Source organism: Pezoporus flaviventris, unplaced genomic scaffold, assembly GCF_033815535.1.
Source record: "Pezoporus flaviventris isolate CSIRO_AGI_PZ_B2104156 unplaced genomic scaffold, CSIRO_AGI_Pfla_v1 ptg000036l, whole genome shotgun sequence".
Taxonomy (NCBI): domain Eukaryota; kingdom Metazoa; phylum Chordata; class Aves; order Psittaciformes; family Psittacidae; genus Pezoporus; species Pezoporus flaviventris.
This window is the reverse complement of record NW_026892584.1, coordinates 44,190,263-44,210,718: the sequence shown is the minus strand read 5'-3', so window position 1 is coordinate 44,210,718 and position 20,456 is coordinate 44,190,263. Positions and strand designations below refer to the sequence as shown.

General features: G+C 40.3%; 1 protein-coding gene across 4 annotated transcripts in view; it reads left to right on the top strand.

Annotated features, from left to right (window-relative positions):
- Positions 1-20,456, top strand: part of SYNE2 (spectrin repeat containing nuclear envelope protein 2) — a 185,554-nt gene that overhangs the window by 101,543 nt on the left and 63,555 nt on the right. For 3 of the 4 annotated variants that reach the window (XM_061464198.1, XM_061464197.1, XM_061464196.1), the window contains exons 62-75: positions 1,882-2,004; positions 4,260-4,454; positions 5,033-5,116; positions 6,486-6,605; positions 7,267-7,374; positions 10,505-10,720; positions 12,490-12,657; positions 14,917-15,029; positions 15,280-15,421; positions 16,389-16,520; positions 17,094-17,246; positions 17,492-17,698; positions 18,848-18,949; positions 20,204-20,323. In XM_061464198.1, the coding sequence (XP_061320182.1) occupies positions 1,882-2,004; positions 4,260-4,454; positions 5,033-5,116; positions 6,486-6,605; positions 7,267-7,374; positions 10,505-10,720; positions 12,490-12,657; positions 14,917-15,029; positions 15,280-15,421; positions 16,389-16,520; positions 17,094-17,246; positions 17,492-17,698; positions 18,848-18,949; positions 20,204-20,323 (1,983 nt within the window). The remainder of the gene's footprint in view (positions 1-1,881; positions 2,005-4,259; positions 4,455-5,032; positions 5,117-6,485; positions 6,606-7,266; positions 7,375-10,504; positions 10,721-12,489; positions 12,658-14,916; positions 15,030-15,279; positions 15,422-16,388; positions 16,521-17,093; positions 17,247-17,491; positions 17,699-18,847; positions 18,950-20,203; positions 20,324-20,456) is intronic. The other variant, XM_061464199.1, reaches the window with a different exon arrangement.

Here is a 20,456-nt window from a genome sequence, read left to right as displayed (position 1 = left end):
GAGGATTAGTTTTGAAACCTCAGTGCTTGGGTGCATTTGCCCATATTTTGCTATTGGTGATGCAACAGGATATTGCAGTAGTAATTTTTGCTTAATTAAGTTGCACCTGAAAAAGTGTAACAGTAACAAAATGTGAAAGCTTTGGGGAAGGATTTTAGGTAACTTAGATCTGAATTGAATGTTGCCCTCTGTTATTATTATGGCCTGTCAAGTAGTTAAAGAACATCATCAGGAGGAGGAGTTGGAAGACGCAGCTGCTTCTACTGGTTTTCTGTGCAAGAGAGTGTCTCTGTTAGCGTAAATGCTGGTTTACTGTGTTCATTTTTAGAAAGCTCTTTCATAACAAAAAATGTTGCCTGCCTGCCTGTACACTATAGGCAGGTGGCCCTTTGCCATGGGTAAGTCTTCTAGTATTACCGCAACAGGAAAAGTAAAGAGCAAATGTCAAGCAGGAAATAACTTAAAAGAGAGTCAACGCTCCTAGGAAGATACTCAGTCCCACATATATGGCATAATTTATGTTCTATTAAGAGAAGGATAAAACAAGATTTTTTTTTTTTGTGTGCCTCAGTGCAAGGCAGAGAACTGATGAGCTCTCTTCAGGCAAGTAGCTGTGGTCACATGTTGGCGCATGACAGGAGACATTGGAGTCTGTATACAAATTATTCATATTCTTTAATCAATGAAGTTTTGAGGTAGTACACATTTTACCTATTACTAAACAGTCCTATTAATGTGGAAGTGAAGGTATGGTAAGAGAATCACCCTTTTAGAGGACTTTTAGTTTCTCATAGAACTGAAGACCTATTCTTTGTTTTCCTCCTCTGATTCTTAATGCTATTGTATTAAGATCATAGGCCACAATTAAATATCTTCTTCTCCAATCTGGCTTTTTTTTCTGTTACTGTTCATAGCAGGAGAGACTCTTTGCTCTGAAAGGCAGAATCTGTGCAGTTTGCAGAGAGATTAGCCTGTCAGGCTCAAAAAAATGCTGCTATCAGCAGCATTTCAAGTAGACTGCATTTTGTTCATTACATTTTGCAGACACCTGAGGAACAGCTCATGGGTCAGAAACAGAGAGACACCGAATGTGTTTTGCAAGTTAACTCGTTTCAGAAAATATTCTGTTTTGTAGATGTAACAATTTCTTAATTACCTGAGACATTGTAACAGGCAGTGGCTTGCAAACACAAGCAGTGTTGGGGGGGAACTGCCTATTTCTGCACAAACAATAAAGCATGGGGGTTGATGAGATTTTGCTGTCACTCTCAAATAAGTAAATTTGGCTCTTTATAATGTATATGTTTTCCAGTAAGCTATGTAAGCAGCAGAAGCTCACACCAAGTAGAAATACTTACCCTTTTTATAGGAAGTATTCAAATTGTCAGATACTGTGGTTAGCTTATCCTCTGAGCTGCAGTGTCTGCTTGATGTGCAGCACAGTTCATTTGTGGTCAGTGCAGAACTAGCTGGCAGTAAAGACCTGAGCACCAATAAAAACCAGGTAGGCTTTCTAACTTGATATGACTCCCTGTAATTTCTCCCTTTTTTTCAACCTATTATAAATTGTAGTGAATATGATTTAATATGCTTTTTGCATTTTATAACCAAATTCATAGTTCCACTCTGGAGTAAGCAAAGGCTTCTAAGCAGAATACTCCACCATACTTCAGTTTATGGATAGAGCAGTTTGTCTTTAGCAAGTGAATAATAAATAGTGAAGATAGGGTTGTGCAAAGTTAGCAGACCAAATACTTTTACATGCAACTACAGATACAAAGCAGGCGTCAGTACTCTTCAGCACAAGTTTCTTCCATTACTGACTAGTTTGTTTCTCTATTACTGAATTCACAATTATTTATGAGGATTATAATTTCACAGGAAGCTGTAAAGAAAACAGAAGAATGTGAGCAAGAAATGGAAAAGTTGAAACAATTCCTAAAGAACCCCTTAGTAGAAATATCACAAGATCAATCACTGGCTCAGAAGACTCATTGTCCAGAGGTGAGTTTTACTGTTTACTCTCTCATGGCTGCTACTTTTCCTGGCTAACATTAATCACGATGATGCGGAGCACTGAGAAATATCAGTGTGCTTCCCCTCCCCACCGTGCATGGTCAAGCAGTCAATTAAATGACATTGTTTGACTATACATATGTAAGTTGACATATACCGAGAGATATTACAATTAATATTAGTTGGGTATATTTTCCATAATTTACTTCCTATTGATTTTGATGTGTTGTTTGTACCTATATCAACTTTTAAGGAAAACTTAGAATGTTGCTTTCATGACAGCTGACAGCTGTTTTGGTGAAACAATATGTAGAATTCATATCTTGCCTGTGCTCAGCATCCAGATAATGTTGCTGAGGTAGCAACTTGGGATTATGCATAAGCAGAGAACTGAGTCCATTTCTGATCACTGACCATGCAGCAGTACTTTTGGTGGCTCTATTTAGAAATTCTTTAGACTCCTTTTGCTGTCCTCACTGCCACACTGTTTTCATTAACTCATAAACATGTGTTGCTTTTCTCCCTGCAATCAGCTGCTTTCTGTAGTGGATTGATTATTTAATCAGAAGTAAGATGTGTTTTAAGGACAGCACTGCAAAAGTCAGGAAATGACTAATTGAGTGTAATAGCTGTTTATAAAGTGTCTCTGAAATTCAGCTTTTTGCAGTCAGTCCCAATAAAGTTAATATACATACATTGTACTTGCCTAATAACTATAATTACTTGGTAGGCTTCTAAATACATAGCTGCTTTGCTTTCAGGTGGTTGGATGTTGCAGGCTTGATGTTAGTATGAGGCATGACTCATTTCCCTGTTCCTGTTTTTGTCTTTTAGTGTAGGATTTTCTGTTTAATAGCTCCTAGTTTAGAGGAAAACCTTTTCACAACTGTAGCATTTCATGAATAGATGTGGGCAATGGAATTGCCTATCTTATTGAGGGGCTTCAGATGAAGAAGTGGCATTAATAATGAGTTGGTTTCTGAGGAAGCTTTTGGCTAGTGAAGTTTGCCAAACAGTATCTGGTGAATGTATGCTGCAGTCTTCTCCTGCAATGAATCAAATAGAAATATGCCAAATTGTCAGGATGGCTTTTTCTTCATTCCAATGGCTTTTTCTTGTCTCTACCTTTGGAAGATTTTTATCTTGTGGGTTTGAGTATACAAAAGGAAAAAAAGACTCTTGCCTGAGCCAAGTTTCCATGTCCTTTGAAAATTTCCTGGGATTTTGCCTCTACGTACCCAGTCCTGCAGCCACACTAGCATTATTAACAGAAGAAGCTGTAGTTGAGATGGAAGCAGTAGTCTCTACTGCTTTCATCTGTCTCAGATTATTACTTGCATAGCATCAAAGCTTGGTCTGATGGACTGAGCCCAGTGTGCAATGAGATATTTATCCATATTACAGTTTTCTGAGCAACTAACAATGCTTCAAAGAGCTTTAGCACTTTCAGTAATGGAGTAGGGCTTTTTATTCCTTGCCCTGTCTTACTCTGTGATTTGTTGTGCTTTCTTTGCTCACCTGGAGACTGAGTGATAAGGAAAGGTCCGAGCAGAACACCAGCTGGAGCCAGCTCTAGCTCTTCAGGGAGGAGACAAAGACAGATTTGTTTCCCTCCCTATAATATAAAGATATTATAATCTTTATAAATGCAGTTACTTGGATTATTGTTCAATCCCTGCAGACTGGGGATAATTGCTCCCAATGTCACATTGAAAGACATGGGATAGTTTTGGCCCAGTACATGTCACTAAAAGCCAGTGAAGAGTTTGTTTCCTTCTTTTAGGCCAGCTTCAGCAAAGAAAACTGAGCTACCCTTATTGTTGTCTTTGACCTCATCAAGGCTATCCTAAGTGGTTTGTGTCAGGTTTCCAGAGAAGGTAGTTCATCACCTGCTCTGACACACAGTAATGTAACCCAGCTGCATTCCCTCTGTCCTGAAGGAAACTCATATCCCCATGGCTATGCAGGACCTAGTTAGAATTAGTTACCCAGCCATTTACTTCCAGGCCACCAACTTCTGCATTACAGGCAGCAAGTGCTGTTCTGAGTTCAATGTGTTGCTGCTGTTTTGCATGTATCTAGACATCTTCTGTAGTGACAATGGGGAACTGTCCGAATGCCCTGAAAAAGGAAAAAAGGGAAATAGCCCCAGTTTCAGTAAGATGCATCACTGTTATCATGAGTTACATTACTGTTTGGTTAAGTAATAAAAATGGATGCTTATGGATATTGTTGCTCCTTAGGGAGACATGGAAGCTGTAAAAGAAGAAATCATAAAGCTGTGCCAAAGAAAGGAAGATGTCCTTACCGGAATGAAGAATTCAATGTCTGAGCTTCACCAGCGCTTACAGCAAGAAGTGCCTGAATCAGAAGATGAACCTACAGCCTCTGTATTAGCACAAAGTGACTTGGTTGGAACTGATGTTTCTGGTCAGCGGGTAAGTGGAGCACCACATTGTGATCATTTACCTGAAAGCTGAGGAGGCAGGTAAATAACCTTTCTTCCTCCAGGAGGAGTGGTATTGAGAGAGGAGCACCCCTGCAGCTGTGAGTTAATACTTCTCCTCCCCGTTGTGCTTCTCAATGGTCCCAGAAGGACTGAGTATGATGCATGTATAGGAGAAGGCAGAAGAAGTGTACCTCTGATTATTTTTTTTAGCGTGAGCAGATCCAACATGAAGTTTGCATCAAGCAATCAACAGCAAAATCCTCAGTGTGTAGTTTTGTGGATAATCAGTTGTTATGGGATTTTCAGTAAATTGTTTTTATGGAGCAGAATGAAATTTGACCTTATTATAGCTGTGATGTTAAAACAGTATAGCACAGAAAAAGTCCCAATTTTCAGAGGTGCTTAGTACCTGCAGTTTTCAATTACTTTAATGTAGCATGGCAGATGTTCAATGCTTCTCTAAAAATTGACCTCAAGTGGTAGCTTTCTTTTGGTTTACAAGCAGAAGAGGCTTTTATTGTGCTTGTCATGAATAACTGGACTGTCTTTTTGTGTGTATTTTTATAGTTTAAAAAAAGAGGAATGATGTCTCTTCTACCTTCCTTGGATGAAGAATCAGAAGACTCTTCTTTCCACAGCAAGGTGAGTTTGGTACTTATCTTGCATATACAGACGTGTATGTAAGACACCAGATTTTGGTACAGGACGAATTATGAAAAATATGTTAATCCAGAACACTTTAGAACAAATTAAAGTATCTTTTATTGCTCCAGGATACTAAGAAATTGCGCTTGAGCCAGCCTACCAGTATTACAATATCAGTGTTACACAGCACCTCATTCTGTGATTTGTGATCCTTCTTTTGGTGGCATTGTTTAGACAGTAATACCCCCTTTATGGAAGTGTTCATGGCAAAATATGAGCCTAAATGCCAATATTTATATGTGGGATGGGGTTTAGAGAGAATTGGGCAGCCTCTGAAATGTTAAAACTTAATCAAAATTATTTGTATGTTTGAGCTTAAGAAAAAACGACATGATCAGACTATTGGAAGGAAGTGAAGGAGAGATTTCTGGGAGAATGGTAGACACTGCTCAGCAGGTTGCTCTGAACCTGTGGAGTCTAAATGCCCATGTAAACCGCAGAGGAACAAAGCTGGGGTAAAGTTACATGATGTAGTTAATAGCTTTTGGGAAAAAAAAAAAAAAATCCATGAAAATTTCTGCACACTTTTTCTGCATCCCAGGGACTAAATGAGAGTTACTTGAATGAAATCAGGAATGTGCAGAAGTGCCGGTGAACTTGTAACCTAGATACCCATTCACACAGCAGTTCACAGCCTCCCTGGGCCAATAATGACAAGCTGCCCTCGTATACATCTCCTGGAAGGGACTATGGTCTCAATCAAGTTTTGAAGAATCTCCATTTCTCTGAAGTCCTTGCTATGGATATTAATTAGAATTTTTGATACACCTTTGTAACAAGAATCAAAAGGAAATGAGTCCAAGAGGTGATAGGGTGTTGAAGGGGTTGTTTTAGGCTAGGCAAGGATGAAAATACATGGCTTGACAGTGTGAAGAAGTCCCAACAGCCTGCATAGAGGTTGTGTCTTACTACTCTGATCCAACCACTTCAGTTGCAAGGTTTCTGCTCCTTCATTGCTGTGGTTTTGTTTACATACAGGGTGTTTTAGGGGACAGGAGAAAGTTTGTTTCTTGGGTTTGTTGTTTTTTTTTTTTATATATAGTGTGAAAAAAATGAGGATATTCTGTGGTCTCTAGAGAAAACTATTAGTGTCATCGAATTGCCATTCATTTTGCAGCAGAGCTACAGAGCAATGGAAGGAGTGGGTTTGGGAAACACAATAAGGATAGATAAAGCAGAAATAGACCAGTGTGTTACTGAAGGTTTAGCAGAAACAGACCAATGTGTTACTGAAGGTTTGCAGTAATTTACATTGCTTGAAGGAATATGAGCTTCCTGTTCACAATCTAATGCATAGCTGTTTCTGCTTTCAAAGCGAGGTACAGCCACAGAGAAAGATGAAAAATTCTGGCCTTTGGAAAGGAATGATGAAAGGCACAAGGAAGACAGTGCAACCTCCTGGTCTTCTGGTACCTTGTCAGATGGCCTCGTTCAGGTAATGCACCTGGGGTTATCTCCAATGGGACTGGGTCTCATCTTTGTAGAAAAGATCTGCACAAGTCCTAGGTATTGCTGAAGTGTGCAAAGCAAGAGAACCGTATAAGTGCAGGACATGATGGCCTTGTTCAGATCTTCCATCTTCCACATCATGCTAAATCTTGCCATTTAAAGTCTCTTCTCTTGTTGCACATTTTGGTTGAACTCACTGACCTTGGGTTTTCCAACCTAAGTGATTCTGTTATTGAATATTAATTTCTTCTAGCTTGTCAAAACCTGCAAAGACAGAAATGAACATTTGGTAGCAGCAATTTGTTTCACTAATTACTAGAAAGGCTATAAAATGTGCATTCTGTTGGGGGATCCTTTGTGGAAGAGGTTCTCTTTGTACATAAGAAGACCAGCATCTGGTCATTTTGGTTGTGGTCTGTTTTGCATAGTGTCTCAATAAGGTAATAACTGCAGTTGTTTCTGCAGAACAAAGCAATAATCATAGAATCATTTAGGTTGGAAAGACTTTTAAGATCATTGACTCCAACTGTAAACTTAACACTACCAAGTCCAGCAACAAACTAATTTCCTAAATGCCATGTCTACACTTACTACACATCACATTACTAATGATACAAATACTTTCAGTGTTGCTTCTCTTTCTACAGGATGTTGATGACATGACGGAATTGCACAGTAAACATGGTGAGGAAACTTCTATGCAAACTTTGCAGAGTACTGAAGACCCTGCTGCAGGTGATGGCAGTCACGCTATGGTGAGTTTGAAGGCATGAAGTAGGCTGAACAAGGTGATTTTCTCTGCTTGTTGTGCAACCTACCTAGTAGGCAGAGGCCCTGATTCATTATGGTTATGCTACTGGAGTTTGTTGCAGTATTTATGATATGGTAGGATACCTACAACCCTTTGAGGTCCTCTTCAGATTACTGCTTTGGGTGATTTTGATTTGCTCCTTGCAAATGCCATTTACTAACGAACAAAATGGAGAGTTTTCAGGAAATAAAAAGCTGGCATTCATACAGGCATTAATGGAGGCGTTCAGGTGATGCAAGTGTACATCAACTATGGGATTTTTAAGTGGGAGTTAAAGGAGAAATTAAGGAGATTGAAACTCATATATATTGCTGCTTTGTGGAAGGCGTGCTACAGTCTAAGGGAGGAGTGAGCAGTAGCCCATAGGTTATACATAGTATAATATCTTCTGGCTGTTCAAGAAGTTAATCAGTACCCCCTGGTGAACTGCCCTGAGGGACTAGGCTGCAGGACAGAGCTGGCAGATCTTAATGACACTTTCCATAGAGTACAAGAGATCTCAGTCTCCGAGTGTACGAAATCAGGAAAGGATGACATGAATGCGTCAAGGTCTTGCATGACTTAGTGGCCTTCTGTGGTGGAATGACTACATCAATGGACAAAGGAAGAGCTATGGTTATCATCTGTGTGGAATTCTGTAAGTCCAGATTTCTATAAGGCCTTTGACATGGTCCCCCACAACATCCTTTCTGAATTGGAGAGAGGTGGATTTAATGGACAGACTGGTGGATGAGGAATTGGATGGCTGGTTGCATCCAGAGTAGTGGTCAACATCTCCATGTCCAGACAGAGATCATGATGAGTGATGTCCTTCAGAGGTCTGTAGTAGGACCAGTACTGTTTAATATCTTCATCAGTGGCACAGACAGTGGAATTGAGTGCACACTCAGTAGGTTTACAGATGACACCAAGCTGTGTAGTGCACTTGGCATGCCTGAGGGACAGGATACTATCCAGAGGGACCTGGACAAGCTTGAGAAATGGGCCCATGTGAACCTGATAAGGTTCAGCAAAGCCAGGCACAAAGTCCTGAACCTGGGTCAGAGTAACCCCCAGTATCAACACAGGCCGGGGGATGAACAGATTGAGAGTAGCCCTGCAGAGGAGCACTTGATGGATGAAAAGGTAGACATGAGCTGGCAGCTCACAGCCCAGAAAGCCAGCCATATCCTGAGCTGCATTGAAAGGACCATGGCCAGTATGTCAAGGGGGATGATTCTCCTCCCTGCTACTCTGATCTAGCAAGATCCCACTTTTACACTTCAGTGTTTTGCTATACTGTGACAATTCCATGTTATCCAAATCCCTGTAGAGAGTGATATTTTTCTTTCTTTTTTTTTTTTTTTAATGATGTTAGTGATTGCTGAATGATACCATGTCCTCCCTCTGGCATGTTGTCCCTTCCGTGGAAACGTTTGTGCTTCCAAATTCAGTTATAGCAGCCTAAAACATGATTTAGGATTCAGAAAAACATTTGAATTACTAAATGAGGAAGAAAAGGTGGGCTGTAGTGGTAGGTGATTCCCTTCAGGGTAACAGAGGGCCCAGTACTCTGGACAGATCCTACTCTGAAAGAAGGCTGCTGCTTCCCTGGCACCTGAGTTAAAGGCATCGCTAGGAAGTTTGGTTGCCTGGTATGGCCTTGGAATATTATTACCAAAACATGCTCTTCCACATGAGTGATTCTAAAGCCGTGACACGCAGTCAGAAGGTGGTCAGAAGATTCTGCGATTGTGTTGTCATTTGAGCCATGGTAACTGTCCATTGTTGCCTCCATGAAGTGTACACAGACAACCGTGCACACCATACCAGTGTGTTTCATCAAACTGATTTGACTACATATCTGAATTTCTGTGGAGGAGGGGGGACCAAGTTTACTGCAATAACCCTGCCTAGCTGGGCATGCTGGCAGTGTAAACTAAATGCTTAGGTGCACATACGTGTGTGATGAAAGGGTGTCAGCACAGTATTATACATTTGTACTGTTTTCTTATTTTGATTAATGAACTAGAACACACAGGGCTAGAACTGAGTTGGAAGTTTCTGGTGGAGGCTGAAGTAAGTTGGTACTTTTTTATTTCTTCAGTCATGTATACCTCAGGAGACATAGTTAGACTGTTCTGGGAATTGTAAGCTCAGATATCCTTTTTGTGTTTAATGGCACTGTCCCATGGTGTCTCAGAGGCAAAGAACGGTAGTGGTTAAGACATTGATAGGTGAAACCATGCACTTTTGCTCCCTGTTTTTCTGCCAAATCTCATCTTAGCATGAAGCTTGTACACTACCAGTGACTGTCTCAGCTGCCTGAATGTATGCTCTAGGGCCATGGTAGTGTATAGGTAATTTTATTCTTGGTATAGGTAATATTTATAGATAATATTTATTCTATAGGTAATATTTACAGGTAATATTTATTCTTGTGGTGTTTTACTTGACTTACTTATCAAGTATCAGTATTTGTATGTATGGGGGTATATATACACCTGTACAGCCTTCCAAGCAACTGCAGATGTCTTAGTACATTCTAGATTTCTCCTTATTAAAAGTGTGCAATATTGCTTTTTTAAAGGAATGCAAGTTAGAAAGAACTACATGAGACATACTTAAAAATATATATTATTTTTCTGTGTGACCTAAAGCCCAAATAAAGCACTGGTTGAATTTTGGAACAGAACATGTGCAAGTAGCTTGTAAGCATTGCCCAACAGCTTGCTTTGCAGCTTATAAACTGCATAGCTTTTACATCTAACTCCTGCAGGAAAACATCTCTCCTCAGGGGAGAGCTGGTTAATGGTGCATCATCCCTCTTCCTCTTGTTCAGGTATACCTGTGCAAATGCAAATTGCTGCCTGGAAACCTGTTACACCAGATCCTGGATCATTTGGCTTGCTGAGTTTCCCTTTCTTTTTCTTTTTTCCTTTTTTTTTCTTTCACTTTTAATTTGGGAACATGATGGCAGAGTTGTTTCGGAGCTCTGTGATTGCAAAAGTTAAATATTTCCCACTGGTAAGGGGAAGGGAAAGAAAGGATAAAGCAGATAGATAACCACATTTCTTCCATGTGCTTTCCTTCAGAATGACAAGCCGCCTCCTGTCCCTGACATCACCTGGGGCTCTCGAGGGAAAGCTGTACGTCCCAGCAGGTTGGAACCAGAAAAGATCCTCCAGGTGTGCCATGCCCAAGTTGCTGAGGTAGAGCAGTGGCTAGACAAAACTAAAGTGTCCCTGAAGTCAGACCCCCAGACCCCCAAAATGCAGCATGCGGTGGAAATGCAGCTTGCCTATTACCAGGTAAGACAGAGCAGTTTACTGCTGCTATCCATACACGTTGCACTTCCCTGAGGGGTGTGTCTGCAGAAAAGCAATGCTCACTGCTTCTGCTCTCCCCACTTAATCGCCTTCATTACACTGTACAGAAAACATGTAACTGCTTGGCTTCAGTTTCAGGTGCAGCTTTCCAAGGGCTTAGTTAAAAAAACTAGATTTGGGATCTTTATGCATCTGGGAATTTAGGTAGAATTCTTGAGTATTTTTAAAGCTTTTTTTGTCTTTGGATTATTTTCAGAAACATGGCTTAGTATAGTTTGAATCCTCCATTAAAAGGCAGTTTTTCATTGGTCTCAATTGTGAAAAATCAGCTAGGATAAAATGATTTTGTTTTCTGTGGCACTTTCACTTGGTTCAAAAGACTGGTGTAAGAATGCTTCCCAGTTGGTAAAATTTTCCTTATGCAGGGCAGCTGCCAGCATGGGTAGAAAAACAGGGACTTGTCCCCTGCCTTCTGTGAGCTGTGGTGGTATTTGGACCTACCACCAGGGCATCCTATTGCCAGGCGCAGATGGCAGCAGGATAGGGGTAGGTGGTACTTGTTGGTGAAAACAGGTGGATGCAAGCAGGACTGACATGAGATGCTGGGCTGGGTGGGAGCCTGGCATGCAGCTTTTTCTCTGGCATGCAGATTATAAGAAAGTGGCAGGCATGCCACTTTGAAGTTCCCTGTGGTGCCAGTCTGGTGTACCAGTTTGCTCCAAGCACTGTCTCTACGTGAAGCAACAAATTTCACTTGCTATAAAAGACCCAATACCAAAATGTCCCCATTTAAAATTGCTAGGAGACATTTCCAGCTGTTTTGTTGTTGTTGGGTGGTATGTTTTTTAATAGGAACCGAGTCCATGCCAAGAAATGCCTCTAGGTTTAAGCTGTTATTCAGCCGAGCACTCAGGTGCTGAACTCTGCAGGAATTAGGGTCTTGAATGCACCTAAGTAACTGTGTCTGGATCGCTTTTGAGGTTCGTGTTGGCACAGGCAGGGCAGTTCAGCTGGTAAAAACAAGGTGGCTTCAGGCAGCTGTAAGTGCTGCTGAACTCCTGTCAGCATTTAATGACTTGCCTCAATGTTAAGACAAGAGCTTGGTAGTGGTGGGAGGTTTTTCTAACCTAGTAAAGATCTACAGAGAAAAACTCAAATAGCATGAGCAGAAACAGTCTCTAGATATGGATGTATGATGTAAAGCAGTTAATTTACTGCAGTTGATTACTTTGCAGTTGAGCCATAGTACCTTGTCTCCACACTCACCTGAAAAATGTGGGTTTAAAATAATGCAGTAACTTTGATTCAGAGCAGCTTGAATCAAAAAACAGATCCCAACAGTTTACGATAGCCTGGCTGACGTACTGTAATGTTACTATGTTTTGGTAATTCAGCATCATTCCTCCCAAAGGGTGATGTGATCAGTCTGTGCACTGCCTCCTTCCCCACTGAGGTGTGTTGTCTTCTTGGTTGCATCCAGATGGAGTCTTTCATTTCTCCTCTCCTCTTTTATTCTGTATCTGAGTTAATACAAATTCCTGCGGAGGCTATTGTTGAAACACTTTTATGACTAACTGTACAAAATTTATTATTTAATTGTTTAGAGAAAATCTGGGGGGTTTGAAGCTCTGTCTTTTTTTGCCTCCGTGTTTCTTTTGGCGGGGGAGAAGTGTTAGCATTGACTTCAGAACATTATCCAGAAAGAAGTGTTGTACTTCTAAGAATGAATAATTGACTGCTGTCCCTTCTAGGCGGTGATAGCAGACATTGAACTAAAGATCCTTAATTTAATGGAAGATTCTGGGGCTAGTGCAGACTATGAACAAGAGGTAGAAGGTCTTTCCCTGAAGCTGAAGGAAGTGAAGTGCAGTTTGGAAGAATTCCAGATGATGCTTCAAGAAAAATGCAACGAAGAACAGGTAAAGCGTATGAATGCTATGCAGAGCAAGAGTGAGAGAGTTAATGGCACTTTAATGTGCGGTAGTTGCTGAAGAACAGTTAGAAGTAAGAAAGGGGGAAAAGTCAATCAGAAACATCAGACTTGCTGTCGTTCTGCTATACAGTGCTGTAGAATTATTTATAGTTTGCATCAAGCAGTGGATTTTTAATGAGTCTCTGAACAACGTTTTCCTGCTTTAAGTTCTCAGTGACAAGTCACGATTTTGCAAGCAGTACAGGAAAGGGGTTGTTTGGTGGTTTTTTTTTTGTTTTTGTTTTTTTAAATGCATTTAAAATGCTATGATATTTGTGACAGCATCACAGCAGAGAGTCCTTTAATCAGTAGTTTTCTCTTTGAAGAATCTGTAAATGGCAATGATAGTGACTTCCAGCTCTTGTGAGCCAGAGCTGTGCTCTCTTTTCTGAGTTTTCCAGTGAATGAGACAGTAACTCCTGGCTCAGCAGCATTCCCCACTGTTCAGGGAGCTGGAGAAGCTCACCTGATGTGCTTGGTTAAAGTGACTACAGTCTCTCCAGCACTGGGGGAGCACAGTCTTAAGTGGGAGCTTGCATAGCCCAGGAGAGAACTAGTACTTGTAAAGGCTCCTGTTGAAATATGTCTGTCATCACAGACAGGTAGAAAATGGAGTTGTGTGAGCAAATTTATAAGCATAAATTACACATCCCTTTAATTTGGTCAAACTGGAAGAATAAAAGATTAGTATAAATTCATCTGCTAACAGGAAAAGCAAAACAAGCCTTGTAACTGTCAGGGAGAGAAGTGTGAGGACTTCAGCAGCAAGTTAGAGTAGATCAAACGTTCAGTAAATGGAACTGAAAGTTTGCAAGAGTAGCAGCTGTGTTTCATACACTGCTGATTCTGTGTATGGTTAAGTCTGAGCTCCACTTTTGCCATTTCCCCAAACTGCACCTATAGGTTCTGCTGCCTTGTCAAGTCTGGAAGCCTTCCTATAGTATTCCTTCCTTTACAGATTCACAAAAGACAATGGAAAGAGCCCCTTGAGATCTGACACTCAAATGGCTCTAGCATGCCCCAGTTTGCCCTTGCTGAACAGCTGCTCATTTGGAGGGTAATTCCCCTACCATCCAGGAGCCAGGCTATTCCACATCCCCTGTGGCTGGGGGGCACAGGTGCATTTATTACCTGCTGCAGTTTTCATTGTGGGATCAAATCTGTTCAGGGTTGGTTTCAGCCACCTGTCACCTCCAGGATTTGTTTGCATGTGTTGGTCAGGATGGAAAAAGGCCTCACACCTGAAATCCCATGTGCAGAAGGTTTAGTAGCACTGCCACTTGCCTTGTAGGGATTCAGATGGCATCACCCATTCTTCCAATCTCCTATCTTTGAAGCACTGATGTATTATGAAGTTTGAACTTATTTATTGACATTGCTAAAGCCAAAGCTTTGTGAATGTTTTTCTATGGGCTAACTGACGATGACTTTAAAGTTGTTAACACAATAAAAAAATCCTACTATATTCTGTGCTCTGTAAACTACTTCTGTTTTGCTAACTGAAAATTTGCTTTTGCCCTTTTCATACTATTAGAAAAGAGTTAGAGAAAATGATCCAGCATGAGCTGCTAAAATTGCTCACTCTTCACTTGACACTCTTTTTTACTAATGGAACTCCGCCTCATATTTGAGCAAATCTCCATTTTCTTTCCTTTTTCTCTGTAAAAAGATGGCAGTTGATGGCCTTTAAATTTCTGTATGTGAATAATTTTTTTATGACTGGTGGGTTTTGCTTTTAAAACTGGCTCAGTCAGAAATATATTCTGTAAAAATACACATCTTCAGAAAGAGGTTTGTTTGGTAATCTCATGTTTACATATAAACTGCATTTTATTCTGATAGATATATTCTTATTTTATATTTATGTATTTATTATTTATATTTAGATATAAGGAAGAAGTTCTTTCCTGTCAGGGTGGTGAGGCACTGGAATGGGTTGCCCAAGGAAGCTGTGAATGCTCCATCCCTGGCAGTGTTCAAGGCTGGGTTGGACAGAGCCTTGGGTGACATGGTTTAATGTGCGATGTCCCTGCCCATGGCAGGGGGGTTGGAAATAGATGATGTTAGGGTCCTTTCCAACCCTAACTATTCTATGATTCTATGATTTTCTTTGCTAAATGAATTCACGTAAAATGTGATTGGAAAAGCACAATCGGATTAATACAGTGCACATAATTTTACTGTTCACACTATTTTCTGTCCACAGGATCCAGAAATAAAAGCAGCTGCACAGAAAAGCCTCTTTGACTTCATTGAATTGTGCGTGGAAAAAATGCAGCCACAGGTTGAGGACAGCGTGACTTCAAAATTAGAATCAAGGTACAAAATACCAAAACCAGTTACCAGATTCAGTGATGTGAAACTGAGAGATGGAGGCTGTCAGCACGCCCATCAGGTTTTTCACAGGGAGGGAAAAGCCCAAATAAATGTATCAAAGTTTGGATTAAAGATCATCCATGCACTTGGTTTCACTTTGGTTTTGAGGCAGGAGCAATAGGAAGTCTTGCAAATCTAATTTTCCTTATTCTGTTTCAGTATTTGCCATGCTAATAGCATTTTCTCAATGCAGCAATGGAGAATCTGATCCAGAGATCAAACTGGCTGATTCCTCTTTAGCTCCAAAGGACCAAACTGGTAATAAATGGCAGTACTTACAACAAGAGCTGTCATCAAAGATGAAATCTCCTCTCTGCCAGCTTGTGGAACCTCAGGTTTGTTTAAGTTCAGTAAAACACTCTTTCTGTGGGCAGTTGGTTGTGGTATAAAGATAGCAATTAGGCTATCTTCCTGCGTTGTCATGTCATGTCTCTTCATCAGGTAACTGAAATCTGTGCAAACATTTTCCAGATGAAATTGTTACTGCATACTGTTTTCATGATTGTCTTTTGATTTTACTGCACAGTAATGTTAATAATATCTCTGAAGTAGTGACTACTAAGCATAGTGTGGGAGCAGATTGGTGAATCCTTGTAGTTAACATTCAGACAAGATGTTATCTGCTTAATTCTTTTAAGAGAACTAAGAGAGTTATTTAACGAGTTCCCAGATGATTTTCATGGATGTGAGTTAAGTCTCAGTTCTTGCAAGTTGAAAAAAAAAAAAAATTTGTCAAAGCAAATCTCTGCCGTAAATTTTGCCATTCACTGTTGTGTTCTGTCTTTCTCACATACCAAAAGTGGAGTTTGAACTGCAACAGGAGCACACTGTGTATATATACATATATGTGTGTATATATATATGTATTCTGAACAGACTGCAGAATTTTACTGTTTGGACAAAGCTGTAATTTCTGTCATTCACAGTTTTGATCACATTAAATTGACTACATTTCCTGTTCTCTAAAATTGCTGTATTACATGGAACACTCTCAGTCATGTAGAAGAATGAATGTCAGCTTTTTCAGGCAAGACTTCCACTGCAGTAGGCAGTAGGCCTGTCTTATCACAAACTACAACTTGTAACCCTTAAAGCTGGGAATCAGAGGCTGCTTTTTCAACCAGTGTCCCAACAGAGCATAGACTGCCCAACTGATTTTTGCCAGTAAAAAGGGAACCCAAATGCTTTATATAATGCCTTGAAACTTTAATGCTTTCTGAGAGGTGTGTTGTCTAGTTGCCCAAAGCCCTGTCTTCATTTGAGCTTTTCACCTAATTGCAATGTTCTTTTTCCAAATGTTAGATTACAGCAAAGATGAACATGCTACCCCGAGGCATATTTGCTAGTGCAGGCACCCCCACTGTGGAAGAGCTGAAAACTTACACTGTCCAGCTGGGGGACCTAAGCCAAGAAGCGAATGTGGTTCATACGCAGGTAAAAATGTCATGTCCTAGCACTGAAAAAAAATACAAGGAATTCTAGACACAAGGCACTGTTTGGGCACTGGGAAGTAGCAATAATCATATTATTTCAAATAGCACTCACTGTAGTATAGCTTTTGCATCAGGTGTGGACTATGAAATAGAAATCATCCTAGGATTTTGAGAGGAAACATTTCAAGTTTCAGCTATGATATTTCTGCTGCCTGAATCCAAAGATTTGCTAGTGTGGGTAGAACGCCTCAAACTGTATAAAGCAAGGAGCCTGTGAATGATTTCAGTAAATCTGCAGTATTGGTGCTGACAAGTTGTGTTGTGCCCATTCATGAAATTAGACACTTGTAAGACCACAGCCACTTTCAATACATAAATGGTCATTGTCTCAGCTTTGGCCTTGACAGCTCTGAATATTACATGCATATTACTGTCTCGTCCAAATATGTTCCTCGGTATTTCATTAATTCCATTTTGTTACTGGCTGACTGAACCTCTAACTTTTCACGAGTGAATAAATCTTAGCCATGACTTGGATGAAAATAATGAAAACTTCTTACTTGCCTTTACCCAGCATAATGTTGCAGAGGAAGTCTCTTCTTATTTGGACAGAAAATTATTTGAACTGCTTCTGGCAATCAGCCAGTGTTTGAATAACATGGAGGAGATGCTAAACACCTCGGTTCTCTCTGCTGAAGAGGCACCTGTGCAGCAGGCTCTTTACGAGGTAACTGTCCTAAAGCATCAAGGGAAAGAGAATCCCCAGTAGATTTCTTTTACAGCAGAATATACGTGGCATGATATTTTCTCTCTGTCATTCAGGAATAACACTATCAAACTCGGTGTTGCACAGATTTGAGCCTATTGCTTTTAACAACGATTATCAACTTGAAACCTGCTTCTTTATACGGTCAAGAGTCCTTGGAGAGAGAGACTCATTTCACTCTTGTTATCTTTCTTTCAAACCTTTAGACTCTTTCTGTGGAGCTGCAAAACCTTCACGCTGATCTGAGTGATAAAAAGGATGATCTAAAGTCTGTTATCCGTGCTGGTGGGAGCACAGATGTGTTCTCTGAGTGCTTTAACAACTTGCAGGCACGGCTGGAACAAACTCAAGCTGCCACTGCTTTAAGGAGCAACTCAATGAAAGCTGGGCTGAATCATAATAGCAATTACCAGGTACTCCACTGCCAAATGCATATCTTACTTCACACCATCTGTTAGGCTTGTCAGTGTTAATGCATTTTGGTTACAGATGAGTAACCTGTGATGGGCTTTCCTTTTTCTTTTGGTACTAAAAAAGCTTGTCTTGGCCTCTCAAGAAGCAAATTAATTTTGCTGTTTATGCAGTGCTGTTTGCAGTGCTGAGTGCCATAGAGGCCTTGATCACAGGAGAAAGTTTGCATGCAGAAAGGATGGAAGTCACGTGGGATCCCATGCACACTGAGCTACAGGCTAAAGCAAGTTTCTGTGTGTAGGGATCAGACCAAGAAAGATTTTGTGTATTCTTTCTAATGCTTTGTGGGCTCTTTCCCTTTTCTGGGTTCTTCGCCTTTGCTGCCATGTCTGGCACTGGGCAGCTACATACTGGAGGTTGATTTGACCCTTTGTATTTACTGTTCCTTTAGATTTTGTGCCACAGTAGCAGAAGCTATAGTTCTGCAAATTTGCCTTTTTTATTCATCTTCAGAAAAGCAGATAATAAGAAAGTTTTATGTAGATTCTCATGTTGGGCTAAATCTACTAGCTGTTGCTGGGAAATATTCAGATCGGGTATTTAGGCTGAAGTAAGGAAAGAAAATCCTAATCTTTGAAATACAGTTTGCAATGTCCAGCAAAACTCCAGTGTGCTCATCATCTGCAAGTCAGCCTAGTTCTTTACTGTTGAACATTAAAACAGTTCCTTTGAACAGTGGGATGTTGTCTCCAGACAGTAGCAGGACTAGTCTTGCAATGTCTGCTTATGCAGATCCGTGGAGCTCCATCAGTGGCCAGTAATGAGCACATTTTCAGAAGGAAAGAATTTTTTTAAGTTTCACAGATTTTTATGGTCATAGAGGATCACTGTTATGGGAGTAATCTGCTTTTATACATAACACAGACTACAGAATTTCCTTCTCTAAAATACTGCTTTAAATAATGCACATGCTTTATTTTGTTGTGGTGGTTTGGGTTGGGTTTTTTTTGTTTGGTATTTTGTTTGGTTTTTAAGAGGAAAAAAAGTGCTTTTGCCATAACAGGTAGTCATTTTGTTTGTTATGTAATTTTGTCTGGTTGTTACTATATTCCTGCTACGTGATATACCTCTGATGCTTGTTTCTTTTGCAGAATGAAACCAGGCTGCTTTATGATCAGTTAACTGAGAAGAAGGCTGCTTTGCAGCAATGCTTGAATGCAATACATGGACATAATATTTCTGAAGAGCTTCAGGTAATTTCATTCAACATAAAGGAAAGGAAGAACTCTCAGCATTTGATTTTATTTCCATTTTTTTGCAATCTGTTAAGTTTCGTGTTTTCTAAAGTTTGAGTCTCACTTAGGTTTTAAGAATGGGAAAGAAGAGAGTAACAAAAAAAAAACCCTTTTTTGTTGCTACACCTGTTTCTGTAGTCAGACTTAATTCCAGTCCTTTTAGTAGTTGGGGTGGAGGAACTGTAAACTTCTTCTCAGTGAGGGTGACGGAACACTGGAACAGGCTGCCCAGGGAGGTTGTGGAGTCTCCTTCCCTGGAGACATTCAAAACCCGCCTGGACATATTCCTGTGTAACACTATCTAGGTGTTCCTGCTCCGGCAGGGGGATTGGACTAGATGATCTTTTGAGGTCCCTTCCAATCTCTAGCATACTGTGATACTGTGAACCAGTCTCTCCGCAGTCTCTCAGAGCAAATACGCTCCACCTTCTGGCAGGGAAGAACAGAGCTGCGTAAGTTACAGCACTTCACATGTGATGTTTCTTTTTATTTGTGGAAATAGGACTGCAGTATTTATATCTACTCATTCAGCATTTCTGAGCACTTTATCGTAGGACATTTGACCAGTTAAGCTATTTTCTTCAACTTTCATAAGGACCAGCAGAGAATTAAAATTCTCTATAGGCTACATATCCTCCGCAGAATGGTCATCTGCTATCTGTCTACTTCTTGGTGAAGCAACACTTTCGTTACAGGCCCATAACCTTGTTTATAGGCAGAATTTTTCTGTCAGGGTGAAAGCTACATTCAGAACTGCTGAATCCCCTAGCAAGGACTGTTGCCTTACATATATTCTGTCAAGTAACCACTCTTGAAAAAGGAATGCCAAAAGTATATAGCTTCCCTTCCTTCAGAAAGAACCTGACTCAATCCACCCCTGACTGGGTTGTTCTACTTCATAAGAAAAAATGGTATTTTCTGAGTACATGATTCCTTTTAGTGGCTGCTCTTGAATTAGTAAACTGAAGTGCATGTTGAAGGTTGGACTGAGACACAAGGCCTGAATTCTCTTCTGGCTGTGCCATGAGAACCCAATAAGCTGTGTCATGAACAATTTTACCTATTTAGTTTATAAGCTCATTGGATATCAGTGTTTCCTTGTAAACTTATGAAGTGCTAGCACAGCCACTGGATCTGCTGTGCTACTAGTGATAATGGAAAGTTTAATGGAACTAGAGCTCTTCTTAATAGCTTATTTTGTCCTTAATTCAGAAAACTGATGCCTGTGCTTTGGAGCTGCAAGACCTTGAAAAACAAGTAGCAAAACTGAGAGGCCATGGGGAAAGACTTCAGTTACCTATCACCTTAATCCAGGAAGTTTATAAATTAGAGGTAAGAGCACAGTACAGTTTCCACTTACTCAGCAAGGATTAATCCTCCAAACAATATATTTTTAGCATCAAAAGGCTGATGATTATTTTGCATTCTGGGAATGTATGTGCAGGTTTGTAAAATCCGTTTTTGT